The 14,250-nt window shown below is 42.5% G+C and overlaps 2 protein-coding genes across 6 annotated transcripts in view; one reads left to right on the top strand and one right to left on the bottom strand.

Moving 5' to 3' along the window:
• On the bottom strand, window positions 1–4,734 carry haus1 (HAUS augmin-like complex, subunit 1). Of its 2 annotated transcripts, none has more exons than XM_035624637.2 (9): window positions 4,607–4,734; window positions 3,324–3,498; window positions 1,702–1,837; window positions 1,447–1,581; window positions 1,182–1,305; window positions 582–647; window positions 390–461; window positions 223–270; window positions 1–133 (listed from the first exon to the last, which is right to left on the bottom strand). In XM_035624637.2, the coding sequence occupies exons 1-9, from the start codon at window positions 4,712–4,714 to the stop codon at window positions 89–91; spliced, it is 909 nt and encodes a 302-aa protein (XP_035480530.1). In that variant the 5' UTR covers window positions 4,715–4,734; the 3' UTR covers window positions 1–88. The 2 variants fall into 2 exon arrangements, with proteins under 2 accessions (XP_035480530.1, XP_035480531.1); XM_035624638.2 differs by lacking the exon at window positions 4,607–4,734 and adding an exon at window positions 3,592–3,965.
• Window positions 4,713–14,250, top strand: part of mis18a (MIS18 kinetochore protein A) — a 20,747-nt gene continuing 11,209 nt past the window's right edge. For 3 of the 4 annotated variants that reach the window (XR_004790074.2, XR_004790073.2, XM_035624640.2), the window contains exons 1-5: window positions 4,713–5,037; window positions 5,940–6,006; window positions 6,544–6,666; window positions 7,314–7,416; window positions 10,331–10,441. Coding sequence is in view for 2 of the 4 variants with exons in the window: in XM_035624640.2 (XP_035480533.2) it covers window positions 4,713–5,037; window positions 5,940–6,006; window positions 6,544–6,666; window positions 7,314–7,416; window positions 10,331–10,411 (699 nt within the window). In the remaining 2 variants the exon portion in view is untranslated. Of the gene's footprint in view, window positions 5,038–5,939; window positions 6,007–6,543; window positions 6,667–7,313; window positions 7,417–10,330; window positions 11,172–14,250 lie in introns of those variants that run through there. The other variant, XM_035624639.2, reaches the window with a different exon arrangement.

A 14,250-nucleotide genomic window follows, 5' to 3' on the forward strand; every position in this document is an offset into this window, starting at 1 on the left:
TAACGGCAGCGATTACATTTTATTATTTTTCAAAACACAGAAAAGGCACGGATCGAAAAAGAACAGATTTCAACATCACAAACCATCTTCACTTGAAATCCACCTTCATCTCAAATTGGGAATCGAGTGCAGCCTGTGAATAAGGAAACAAAACGGCGTTAAAATAAAAACAATAAGCAACCTCATCTTGTTCATTGTTGAATGATATGTTTAGACACCCACCAGTTCTCTCTTTGCTTCTTCTATTTTCACTTGAGCCAGAGACGGACTCTGTGGTGGTTTAGAAGCAACACAAAGTTGTTTTTTCAAATCTTAAGATGGGTTCAACATTAATTTAATTTCTCAAATTTGTCTTTTAAACTTCAAAGACAAACTGAACACGAGCATACCGGGCTCAGGTCCATGTACGGCTCCAGTTTCTTTTTCAAGGGGATTATTTCTTGTCTCAGTGTGGTGACTTCCTGCAGAGAGAAAAATAAGACAACGACACTTGAAAAACCCTGAGAGTGGACGGGCGTTACGTCTTCCGTTTCCATGGCGATCATCACCGTGGCACACACGCAGAAGCGTTAAATAAATACCTCAGAGAGTTGCACGACGGCCTGGTGGGTGACGGACTTGTCCATGTTCCTGGAGACAAGCTGAGCCTGTGGGGTCGATGGCAGAATAAAAAACGGTCATTAAAGCTCCGTCGTGGCTGCTGCTGCTGCGCCACTGAGACATTTTTTAAAAACTCGACACAGAGAAGTGTCGGCATCATCTCTCATCTCTCAACCAGAGGCGGTAACACGATGCCACAATTATATCCGATGTCATTTCTGAACAAAATAAAACTCCACAGAGGAAAAGAATAGTGGCCCCTCAGGAGCTTATTTGCTTCTTTCAAGCTCAGTTTCTTTCCCAAAACATTTTTAGCATAAAACTTTTTTTTCTTTTCTTTTGCAACATTAAGGATTTTATACATCTACATTGGAAATTATTCTTTCCCATTGCAAGATACCAACAACATTCCATATTTTGCCTAATTTATTGTTACTAATATCATTTTGGGCTGGTTTGGTCGTCTTACTCGGCACAGCTGTGCCACTGAAGCCGTTTTCAGACACTGAACAGGGCAAAAGGCAAAGACAACTGCAACTTAACAGCTCTTTTACAGGCACAGACACGAGGGGACGACGTACCTCTGCCCTCTCCCGTCTGTTGCTGAGCTCTTTAGCCTTTGCCGTCACAAAATCCATGTTGAGCAGTCGCTCCTCCGCTTTAGCGCCCTCCGCCGCCTGAGCTTTCACCGTTCTGTTGATATCCCTGAAGACGATCGCACACACACAGAACACAGAGTTCAGATGCAGCAGCAAGTTGATTTACATCTGTTGGGACTATAATTTAAATTATGTGTTATAAATTAATGTTATAAAGCAGTGGGTGTCGTGGCAACAGCGTTCTTACTCTTGCAAAGTGCTCCGCAGCACCAGCGTCGCTCCGAGTCTCTTCCTGAGGGCCTTGAGTTCCCTCTCCAGTCGTCTGTTCGACTTCTCTGCCTCCAGAAGCTCGTTGGTGAGGTTGTTCATTGCTGGCATGAAGCTACACAAAGGAATAAAAAACAAAATGCCTTCGAAATCTTTACCTGTTCACTGTTCTCGTCTCTCTTCATGGAGAATAAACGACAAGACAATCGATTCCAACAGAGCGACGGTCGAATACCTGCCCAGTGACGTGTCTCTCACTCCGAGCACCATGGCGTTGTCCACCAAAGCCGTCAGGTAGTCGGCGGCGGGCTTCGACAGGCTCGCACAGGACAGGCCGACACCCTGCAGGAGAACGTCCTGGAGATGTGCACCTGGAGGCAGGAAACACACACGGTTCAGTTCTGTGAACGTGTCCTTCGTCAACACTTTGTGGTGTAAATGGATGGATCAGTGTTGTCTTATACTTGGAAATAAACTGGAACAACTGTTCCTGGTCTCTCTCGCTCTCTATCCTCTCCCCCATTTCTCTCCTCTCACCCCAACCAGTCATGGCAGATGTTCCACCCACCTGAGTCCAGTTCTGCTAGAACTGTCTTCCCGTTTTTTTTTCTGTTCTCCATGGGCCCCGAATGTTGGCTCATTGTGGGAACTGTTGGGTTTCCCTTTAACATGTAAGAGGGCTGCAACTGAAGATTCTCTTCATTATCAAATTAATCTGTTGAGTATTTTCTCGATTGATCGATTAATTGTTTGGTCCATAAAAGAAACCAGAAAATATTCACATTTAAGAAGCTGAAATCTGGGGGAATTTTTACTTTTTATTTGAAATCATAAAAACTACTTAACAGATTAACCGATCATCAAAATAGTTTGCGATTCATTTAATAGCCGATTGGTAATCGATTAACTGTTGCAGCTCTACGCTGCAATATTGTGAGGTTTTCGATCTTTCAGTGTAAAATGCCTTGAGAGTATGTTGTGATTAGGCGCTATACAAATAAAATTGAATTGATGTTTGGCAAGTGCAGTGGGTCAAACAATGAGCCTGGAAGTCAATTGTAAATAGTTATGTTTTTGAGCACTTTTAAATAAAGATAAAGTATCTTATACAGTAAACATATATAAAAAACAACAACAACAGTGACACATGTTGTACACATGTTGTACACACATGGACCTGTCCTGTCTGTCTACCTGTCTGTCTACCTGTCAGTCAGTCAGTCAGTCAGTATGTCTGTCAGTCAGTCAGTCAGTCTGTCTACATGTCAGTCAGTCAGTCTACATGTCTGTCAGTCAGTCAGTCGGTCAGTCTACATGTCTGTCAGTCAGTCAGTCGGTCAGTCTACATGTCTGTCAGTCAGTCAGTCTGTCTGTAAGTCAGTCAGTCAGTCAGTCTGTCTACATGTCTGTCAGTCAGTCAGTCAGTCTGTCTACATGTCAGTCAGTCAGTCTACATGTCTGTCAGTCAGTCAGTCGGTCAGTCTACATGTCTGTCAGTCAGTCAGTCTGTCTGTAAGTCAGTCAGTCAGTCAGTCTGTCTACATGTCTGTCAGTCAGTCAGTCTGTCTGTCAGTCTGTCTGTCTGTCTGTCAGTCTACCTGCCTGTCTGTCTGTCTGTAAGTCAGTCAGTCAGTCAGTCTGTCTACATGTCTGTCAGTCAGTCAGTCTGTCTGTCAGTCTGTCTGTCTGTCTGTCAGTCTACCTGCCTGTCTGTCTGTCTGTCTGTCTGTCAGTCTGGCTACATGTCTGTCCGTCAGTCTGTCTGTCAGTCAGTCTACCTGCCTGCCTGTCTGTCTGTCTGTCAGTCTGTCTACATGTCTGTCTGTCTGTCTGTCTGTCAGTCTGTCGGTGACTCACCGTCGGCCTGATACTCGGACGCTTTCTGTCTGACGTCCTCCGTGAGCAGGGCCGTGTCGCTGCACCGGGCCTCGCTGGACCGGGCCAGCTGGTACAGGACGTCCACCGTCCGGGTGTTGACCTCGAACTGCGGCACCGGCTGATCCCCGAACACCGAGCCGAGCCAGCTGTTCACCTGCGGAGGAGCCACACGGGGAGGATGAACCACGGGGCACAACAGCCGCAGTCACTCGAAATTCCCTCGCGTTTGAGAGACAGTGAACGTTACCTGATTTATCTTCTCACACATGGCGAATAAAAACTTACAAAAGCCCCCAAAAATAACGGGGTTATTAAAAGTTTAAGCGGACATGTAAGCTCGGGAGAAAAACGACAACAACAATGATCTGCTCTTTGGTTTCGCGCCCCCTGAAATTATTCGAATAACTTCCGCATTGCCAACCAATGAAAAAGTGTCTTAGCTACGTTTGCTAACGATGGCAGTTTTTTATTTAGCGATAAAATGAATGTAGACAGATATTGGTGATGATACAAGTCAACACAAAGAAAAACAGGGGACGAATTAAGTGAATAAAAGGAAAAATTATTTCGCTTTAATGATAAAAGTACATCCGGTTCAAGTTTCAAAGATCAAGATCAGGTCAAGATAGTTCACGTACCGTCACAGCTAAGTCAACCCCCTTCTCTATTTAACAATGAAGTCCGGAGTCACACTCATGAGAAAAGTTTATAATTACTGTAATATCTAACACTTTTTTGTTTGCCTATTTACATAAATAGGTAGATAAATAATAATTTATTATTTTGTTGGTTTCAATATCTTTTATTTTATTTAATCCCGCAGGGGGAAAAACACATCTGCTCATCAATGCAAGGCCTATATTCCTATTGTGTACACACAATTCAATTAGACATATCTATTGATACATGTGGAATAATTTTACGGAAAATCCTGTTCACATTGTATATTTCATTACTATTTATATATGTCCTTATGTTTATATCGTAGGTTTACTTATCTATCTCTTTTATACTGATGTTTTTTTGCCACTCATTTATCTAAAATGGAACAATACAAATGTTGGGGGGGGGGTTATATATATACATATATTTGTAACTCATAAATATATATTTTTAATATACTGGGCATGAATGGAATATGTAATTAGATGCATATATTTCTATGTCACTCAAATTTCTGACAACATTCAGCTAAAAAGGGAAAAAACACACACACACACACACACACACACACACACACACACACACACACACACACACACCGGGGTGGAGAGACGAAGGCGGAAGTGCACAGGAGTGAAAATCTCGCCGTCCGACCAGCCGCCAAAGTTTGAAACCGTTTGTTTTGAGAGAGAAACCTTAAAAAACATGGCGGAGAGAGAAAAGTCAACAAAACCAAAGCACCGACAGAAAAGGGCGGACAGCACTTTCCTGGCGCCCGGCGTCGACTCCACCGCCGGCGGCAACAAGCCGCTGAAGTACCGTCAGATATGTGTGAACAACAGCACGTTTGAAACGTCCAGCGTCGTCGACGTCAGCACCGTCGAAGAGAAGCTGTTCGGCCGCGCGGAGGAGCCGGAGGAGGAGGACGACGGACCCGTGGTCTTCATCTGCGGCAAGTGCAAGTTACCCGTCGGCGACTCGCTGTCCTGGGACGGATGCGAGGACGGACAGAACCAGATCCGACTCAAACGTGAGTCTGGCCTTTATCCTCTCAACACACTTGACCAGATGTTCAGAGATGGAAGAAAACAGGAGACAAACAAACAGGGCCGTGGTGGACATATTGAGGGGCCCTTGTTGGGGGCCCCAGTCCCCCCCCCTGTAACACTGCAGTTGAATTACTTCCTGTCAATGTCATTTATATAGCACCTTTCATTACAAGTAAACCCAACATGCTTTACATTAAGAAACAGCATACACATTAAAACAAATCATGAATAGAAATAAGAATACAGTACAAGCATCAATACAACAAGACAATCAACGAAAACAAGCAAAAAACACAAAAGTGCGACCATGCACACGCACGCACTCAAAAATTTAATGTCAATAATATTTTCAGACCAATTGATATAATATTTAAATCATTTTTAAAGCAAAACGTGCCCAAACAATTCAAAACAGCTTCTGAATTTTACATGAGGATAAAGAGTGTTTTGTTATTATTATTTTACAGTAGATCAGATAATGAAAATGTTCACTGGCTCCAGGGAACAAGTGAACTCCAAAAAATTGCATTCATCGATGTTTTCTGACATTTTTACTCGGCAAAAAGAATTTAGATAAATCGAATAATGTTATTAAATTTTTTAAAATAAATTATATAATTATAGTTCTCATATGGTGGAATAATACTACCTTGCTTGAAGTTTCTGTCTCTGTTTCAATTACTTGACACTCGAGGAAACACTCAACAACAAATGACCACATTATAAATTAAAACAGGACCAAAAGACTTGTCACATTTGATATTCAGCTTGAGTGATAGTCAATTAGCCAAATAATCTAGACAGAAATACATAAGACAAAAAAAGTTACAATCAGCAGTTTATTCTTTTACAGCTGTAATGTTTTTCATCTTTTGGTTATTAGGGGTCACTGAAAACGTCCTGGTTGGAGAAGACAATCGACTGTATGAAGCGGGCAAAAACTCTCCCTGGTAAGAAAGTCTCAGATGTCCCATACTCAGAATCACAGGATGACGTTTGAGGGTTTTTTCTGCCCGGAAAATCTACAACTCTGCACTGAAGTCTGGATTGTTTTCCTGAAATTTTTCCGAGGGGCCGTATGTGTAAAAAAGCAAATGTCTGAAAATGTCGCTCTGCACATTTTCTGGAAACTTCGTCCTGTCAGCCACCTTGTAAAATTTCAGGAAACACGGCTTCAGATTGTCAGATCGTTATTGTCATATCTTTACAGTCAAACGACAGCGTTCATCACAAACCCAAATATGGACATTCAGTGCTGAAACAGGATGTTGCCAGTCTTTGTGGAGTTCAGGGCTTCATGTCCCATCTAACAACTTTCCACATGCATGAACCTCACTACACCTTTGGTTTCTTTTAACCGTGATCACCTCGTTTCAGCTGGCTAAACGAACCAGTAGTTTTATTATAGGGGAGGTTGATGGATAACAAAATGTCTGTCACTGACAAATCTCTTCTTTTTTTTTCTTCTTCATCCTCTTCCTCCGCAGTCTGATCATGGATCTCTTCTGTCAAGCCTGCAACTCTGTGCTTGGCATGATTTATACATCCACGCCGAAGAACCTGGACTACAAGAGATTTGCGTTCTTTTTCAATGTGAAAGACATCGACAGGTCGGTTCAGAGTCCGAGAATCTCTCCTTCTTTAGGATTTTTTTTTTTTCTGTATTAATCAATGTTTCGCACCAGCCCATGTGTCTCATGGTCAGTTAGTCTCTGGGTGGGACAGAGATATGGTTGTATACAGTATCAGGGCTTATTTTTACAAATATGATATCTTTTATTGTACGGAAAAAAACAATGCAGAAAGAAATTAGCATTATTGCAATTTCTTTTGTAAAAAAATGTATAGTTATTTATCATAAGGGTTATGGTTAAACTAAAATATATCAAGCCTCAGTTACATTTCTTTGTCATAAAGGTTTGATGACGACATTTTAGGAATCATTGACAGATTCGAAATTAAATTATATGCATCAGCTGATGTATCTGTATCAGAAATCTTGTTCTCCTTAATATCGGCATCGGCCCCCAAAAATCCATATCAGTCGGGCTCTAGTGCAAAGTATCCCATTGTCACACGACTTCAAGAGATAAAAGGTAAAGGAATTAATTTACCAAGAAACATAACACCGGGCGTGTGTAATTTTGAACAAGCTTTACGCAGGTAGTGTTAATGGTTGAGATATTGCATTGATTGTACGTGTCATTCCTGTGCCTACATTTAGCCCCCTGACATCATCCTGTAAACCTTTTTCCAGCTATGTGCTGGGCTCGGCGAGCCAGATGTTGGCAGCAGAGGGCCCCAAAGAGCTGCCGGTCACGCTGGAGTACAGAGGCGTCCTTGAACAACAGTTAACGGAGGTAAATTTACTGCTGCTGCTTCTCTTTGTTCAGCTCCTTGTGATGTTGCCTCGCTGTGGGGTAAAGTGTTCCATCTGCTGAGCATAATGTCTGCAGTAAAGCTCTTTGGGATGAATAACATTGGCTTGTTTTTCCCCCCCAAACAAACGTGGACTTAATTCTAGGGCTGTAACTAAGGATTATTTAATTATTGATTATTTTGTTGATTATTTTCTCAATTAATCGATTAAGTTGTTCGGTCCATAAAATGATGAAAAATGTCGATTGTGTTTCCCAAAACCTCAAGATGATGTTTTGTTTTGTCCACACACCGAAGATATCTAGTTCACCGTCACAGAGGAGCAAAGAAACCAGAAAATATTCACATTCAACAAGCTGAAATCATAGAAATGTGACTTTTTTCCCCCCATAAAAACTACTTGAACCGATTAATCCATTATCAAAATAGTTGGTGATTAATTTAGTAGTCGATTATTAACCGATTAACTGTTGCAGCTCTACTTAATTCCTCAAAACAATATTGTTGATGTGTATTATCTGACACACACACACGTCAGTTGTGGCGGTAAATTTCACATTGTTTTCGGGAAGCTTCTTCCTTTCATTAATTATTAATTCACAGGTTGTACTAATGATGACATCAGCCCTGGTTCTGGGAAGCCCTTGCTGTTGTGATGGGCAGACTCTTGTATCAGACATTACCTCATCCCATCATGCCACCCCCCATGCCGCACTTATTTTCCATTTCTTTAAAAAATATATATATATTTTCAGTAATTTCAATGTTAACAATCAGATTTGTTTGTAAATTTCTGCATTGTTCACCTAAAAAAAAGATAATTTTTCTGCTTTAGTAGTACACTTCACACGCAAGTGTCGCATTAGTGTTATTAATATGGAAATCTAAAGGTTAGCTTATGTTTTTCATTGGTATTGGATTCCTAAAGTTAATCCAAAATCATCCTTTGTTTAGAAAATATATCCATAAAAAAGCAAATTGGCCAGTAGGTGGCGATAGCGGGCCAGCTCCTTGGCACAAGGGACAATAGATGTGATGGGGAGCATGTGGAGGAATCTTTGTTAGGGGAAAAACATGTTTTGGCGATGAGTGTCTTTGTCATGAAAGCTGTATGTATGTATGAATGAAATATTGTTTTGCTTGGCTGCAACTGAAAATTCCCTGCATGTGACAACTGATTTATTGAACTATGATATGTAAATGTATATTTTAAACAGGTTAAACTGTACAGGTGACGAGAAGAAAGAATGTATGCAACGTCAAATTTGATTACCGTCAGGCGTCTCTTTTTGTGACGTTCAGATCCATTATTTTGTCAGTCTTGAGTTAGAGCCTGTGTATAATTATCTTCTGCTCCACTTTTGTGACCTGCCTTAACAAATAATCCCATGCAAACACTGAAGCAACCGCATGTGTCACTCAGCAACAAAGGGCTGCATGAGCAGAGTATACAATGAAATGAACCAGTCGCCTCATGTAGGTTAATTTGTAGGTTAACGCTGAAATCCACCCCGTCAATGGCTCTGTTTAGTTTCTGTGTGAGTTAACTGACGATTAATAGGATTGTGTGGATGTATTGATTTTAACAGAAACCACTCATCCATATCTACTCATCTACGTTGTTACAAGACAGTAAAGGCCTTTGACAGGGTGAAGAATAATCAAAATCCTGTTTTTCGCTTTACAACGTTAAGGCCGTTAAGTCCAACTCTACGCTACTTTTCATTAGCTCCGCTGTTTTACCATCCTACACAGTTACACTTTTCTTGGCCAAAAGAAATAATCCAGTGAAACACAAGGAGTGGTATGTACAACTCACAATGTTGACATTGAACGTCAACACTGTAAAATGTTTCTGTGGCAACAATCAGCAGTTGAATCAGACTGCTGATTGATTGATTCACAAGCAGTTAAATTCTCACTTTAAAAGAAACTGACTATTGTAAGAACAGTTTCTTCTCGCAGGCTGATGAACTCTGATGAACACCAAAACATCCACTGCATTTAACTAAGTCTAAGTCTTTAACTTAAAAACTATAAACCCTTCACACAAAAAAGAATAAAGTTCAGAAATGTATAGCAAACAATGTACATATCCACCCGTCCCCTGTCCGCATATTTTTTATTTCTTCCGGAAAATGAAGCCCATGCAGACAAGCTCTCTGTCAGATCTTTTGTTTCCTCCCAGTTTAAATGGCTATAAATTGAACATATTTGGGGTTTTGGACTGACGTCACCTTCGGCTGCTGGAACTGTTCTATTCACCAGGAGGAGATTAATCAATTAACCAGGAGAATAATTTTTCAACCATTCTTCTTTTGTTCTATGAATTTATTGGTTTTGCAGGAAAAGGTCAGGTATTGAAAAGAGTTGTTTCAGTTAAAATGACAAATCCTCAGCTACACTGTATCTGATGGATGACGCTCATCAGCCCCGCCGCCACAGTTAATGAATTCTGTCTGCCTGTCTGACTGTCTGTCTGACTGTCTGTCTGTCCGACTGTCTGTCTGACTGTCTGACTGACTCGCAGACACTTCTTTGGGTTTTTTTGTCTCATGCACTCACTGACCTGCCTGCCCCACACACACCCTCTTCATACCCATCCATCCCTGACAACTTTCCCCTCTGGGTTTTATCATTTCCCCCTCTCCTTTTTTCCCCTCTCCTCCCCTCTTTCTTCTCTCCTGCTTCCCACCTGTCCAATTTTCTCCTTCGTTTTCTTTTCCTCCCAGTTCAGCACTCTCCAGTATCCACCCTTGTTCCATCCTCCCTCTAACTCATTTTTCTTCCACTCTTCTTCTTCTGTTCACCTACACCTCCAGAACCCTGCACCATTAAAAAAAAAAAAAATCAACCTTTTTTTTTTCTTTCTTCTTTTCCTCCCACCCTTCCCAGATGAAGATGCTGGTCATGTCCATGGCACAGAGGCTGGAGGCGATCGAAGTTGGCATTCAGGACGGATATGATGAGGTGTGACGGCGATGGAACGTCAACCCGGATGCATGGGTGGGTCCAGGTGTTGAACTCTAACATCCTCATTCCTCCTCGCCATTACCGTAACATAAATTAATTCCGCCTCTTTAAGTTTCATCTGAACGACATTCCCCTCAGTTGCACGTTTTTGTCCTAGCCTCTTGTGCACAAACGCAACACACACACACACGCGCACGCAGAGCATCTGCTTTGTTCTGATTACCGATGGTGAAACAAAGACCGCCTGCGCTTGTAATCAATCACCGTGTCAGCTCGGCTCGAAGGCACCATCTTTTTCTGTGTGTCTCGGCGCAGAGTGAGTGTGCGCGCGCGCTGAGAGCAGAATGTTTATTTGTGCAGGATTTCATCAGGCAGGCTGCACACTCAGCACTACGCCGTATCGATCGGGCCACTCGAGGCCACGAGCACTTTTCTTTGTTCTCTTCCTCGACACAGGATTTCTGGGATAATATGCTTTTAATCGTCAGAATGGAACAACACTGAATTTGTATGGACACATTTAAAAAAAACTAAAACAAAAACAAAAAACGACACCCCCTCTTTAATATTGACTGCATCCCATTATTGATTAGCTTTGGAAAAAAAAGACTTTCTTTCAAATATTGGACATTTTGCTTCTCTTCATTTGTTGTCGTCAAAACGGTTTGTTTGTTATTTTTCTATGTCCACAGTTGTTCAAGCTTGTTTTATCTCATGTATTCTTTTGTGTGTGTAATAAAAAATTCACCTGTTTCCAGAATGACATTATATCAGTAGTGTCAGTTTTTGCCTACAGGATTAAATCAAAATAAAAAAAAAGGCACAATTCTAAACTATCGGCCTAATCTTATTAAATGGTTCTGTTTCCCGGTCTCGGTGCAGTAACATAGTTGGGGATCAGCGGCTCATCCTGCTTTGTCTCTAATTAGAAGTATTTAAGAATTAAACAGCAAAGTTTAAGGCCTCCGGGACTTGAGACGGGGTTTGATTACATGTTAAATGCGCTTGTGTTTGTTTACCGACTGACCCCTAATGTGCCTAGCAACACTTTCTGCCAAGGCGGCAGAGGGGAGCCTACACGCCGTACGGCTTGCCCTCCCTCACCCACGAGGTTTCATCAGCCCTCGCAGAACAACAACCGCTAGGAAACGGCCAACCAACACGCTGTATCCAAGGGCAGGTTGCGATGGCAACAGTGGGAGCACGTGCTACGCTGAGTGCCTGTTGCCATCTCGTCAACGCGCTCGCCGCCGGGAGGAGCAGCCAGCCGGCTCGCTGGCCGGCACGCCTGTCAACAGACGTTACCCCGGCACATACATGGGGGAGGAGTCCTGAATGCACCCGCTCCCCTCCTCCTAATCTCTGTGTGATGTTTTTCTCTCTGCAAACCCCACCCTCGCCCTTCTTTCTCCCTCCCCCTCCATATAATTGTCCCCTCCCTCAACTGCAGGGAAGGGGGGGGGAGAAAAAAAAGTCGAAAAAACAACAACAACAACAAACAAGCCGCGTGTTTTTTTGGCGTTGTTCCTGGTGGTGATGTCTTTATCCAGCCCTCGCTTAAGGATGAAGGCGCTTGCGTTGCATCCTGCACAGACTGTGGATGGTGCGAGCCAGTCCACTGTCCGGATGTTACGCCCTGCAACAGACTCCTTTTGGAGAACGGGTCCCAGAACGACGGTCGTTCCGCTCAGAGCAATAAGTCGGCTGTGTTTGAAATGGCTCACTGAACGGCCTCTGAACTCATTTTGGCTGCTTTATATATAGACACGCTGTTGCTGGATGCGTTGCACTGCTGAGTGCAATTATTGCACAGGTTTCACCCCCGTTCACCCCTAAAGTCTCAGCCAATCATTGCCACTCAGACCAAGACCGTCACAGAAACAACACACACATGCATCAGTCGGTACATCTACACACGTTCTACGAGCGCTCGGGGGACAAAGGATGAATAATGCAGAGGTAGTGTCTGAGTGAAAGTCGCCTCCCCTCTCTCCCTCCTTTTCACCTTCCCTGAGCAATGAGGAAGCAATGTTGCCATGGAGGCAATGAAGCCTCGGCACGGCGTCAGCCAATTACCGACCTTCCCTGTGTGAAACATGGGGCCAATGGCAGCTCGCGCTTGTGCTGCTGTTGCCACAGACACTGGGATCCGATTGGTTAAACTCTGCTCTTTGATTGAATTTCTGATCTTGTTTTGGAGAGAGAGAGGGGGAAAAAATATCTCAAGGAGTGCCACCTGTGTGCCAACTTAGAAAATATGTTTGTTTGTTTTTTCTGTTTTGTTTTTCTACCATGAAATGAAAAGGGTTATTTGTGAGAAATTAAAAAAAGGTTTATTTTTAAGGCCTCATGAGAACTGAACTGAGTGAAATTAGGTTTGTAATCAAGAGCAATAAGAAAATCTTTTTTTCTGATAGTTGCTAAATTCTCATTCTGGGCTTTTGTCATTTAATGTTTGACAAATATTGACCTCATTTCAATAATTAATATTATTTGTACCTACTATTTAAATGCAAATTTCACCTTTCCCATCATGTTATTATGTTTATCCCGTGACAAAGGAACCACACCCCACCAGTTGCCCATAGCTTGTTTATGTTTCATTTTTCGTGACGTATAGTTATGTTTTTCGTCAGTGCTGTTTCAGCAATGATTGTTGTTGTTTTTTAAATTTAAAAAAACCCAATTAATTAAAAAAATGAATTGGTCAGTTGGTCGACCCCTCCGTCTGACGTTTAAATTTCCAAAATGAATCGGAAGAATCGGTGGCTGTGAGATGATCTTGGTGTCAAGAGCGTTTGGGGAAACTTAGCCTTGTTCGTTTCGCCGACGGCACCTCTACGGCGAAAGCGCAAAATCTCCCGATAAGCCACGCGACCTTCTCGTCTCATTAATCCTCCTCCGTCTGTGTCTGTGGTCGGACAGCGACTCCTCTGACGGCATAACCCCAATCCCCTTGAGTGCTCACAGCCTCCTACTTCATTAGAAACATCTGCTTGTTTATCCACCCCCCCACGTCTTTGTGTCTGCCAGGTAGTCTGGCGGTCTATCTCACTCTCTCCTCATCGTCCTCTACATGTGTGACGGCTTCTGATGAATGCAGGTGAACCAGGACGCTCAGGTAGTCCGTCTGTGTCCACGTCCCTGGCGTCCGGCACTGTACAGAAGGTCAATTGTTGTTTTATTGTTTTGTTTTTTGTCGGACAAAAGCTCGTCTCGTTGGCCCGTTCCATCCCGGTGTGAGTGTGTGTGCGCGTATATGTGATGAGAAGGGGGATAAAAACAGGATTAATGTCATTAGGATCTAAGCCCAAACAGATTGACAAAAACAAAGTCCTGCTGGACAGCGAGTGGTCAATTTGGCGCCACATTAAAAGTGACGTTAATAATAAAACATGATTTTGTTGTTGTTGCTGTCGTCTTTGTTAGACCGGTGACAGTTAATCCACAGGCACCTAATGACATTTGTGGATGACATCGCTCTGATGATCACTTCTCGGAAACACCAAAATCCAATTCTTTGACTGTCCCATTTTCTGTCGGGATTTTTCCAAACTTTATCCAAAGTTCTACAGACGCAACTTAAAACCAGATGTAATTCTCGCAGCGCTCTGAGTTAAAGCAGTCAGAATGGGGCCGTCACACAATCAATATACTTTTGTGACCTTGTTTTTGTTGAATTGGAAACAGAAAAAAACAATCAGCCCTCATAACCTTGCTGAAAGATGTGACGCACACAAAAGCCTGTTTCTGTATTTTCTTTCCACAAATAAATGTTCAGACTATATAAGTATGATATTTGTAACTGCATTTCAAAAAAGTTTCCCTGGGTGTGGCATAAG

Source organism: Scophthalmus maximus, chromosome 2 (assembly GCF_022379125.1).
Source record: "Scophthalmus maximus strain ysfricsl-2021 chromosome 2, ASM2237912v1, whole genome shotgun sequence".
NCBI classification, from domain to species: Eukaryota; Metazoa; Chordata; class Actinopteri; order Pleuronectiformes; family Scophthalmidae; genus Scophthalmus; species Scophthalmus maximus.

Coding starts and splice junctions, on each gene's coding strand:
- haus1 (XM_035624637.2), bottom strand. CDS start 4,714: ATGTTTTTTAAGGTTTCTCTCTCAAAACAAACGGTTTCAAACTTTGGC. Junction 3,499..4,606: donor GCCTTCGTCTCTCCACCCCG/GTGTGTGTGTGT, acceptor GCTCCTCCGCAG/GTGAACAGCTGGCTCGGCTC. Junction 648..1,181: donor ACAGACGGGAGAGGGCAGAG/GTACGTCGTCCC, acceptor TCGACCCCACAG/GCTCAGCTTGTCTCCAGGAA.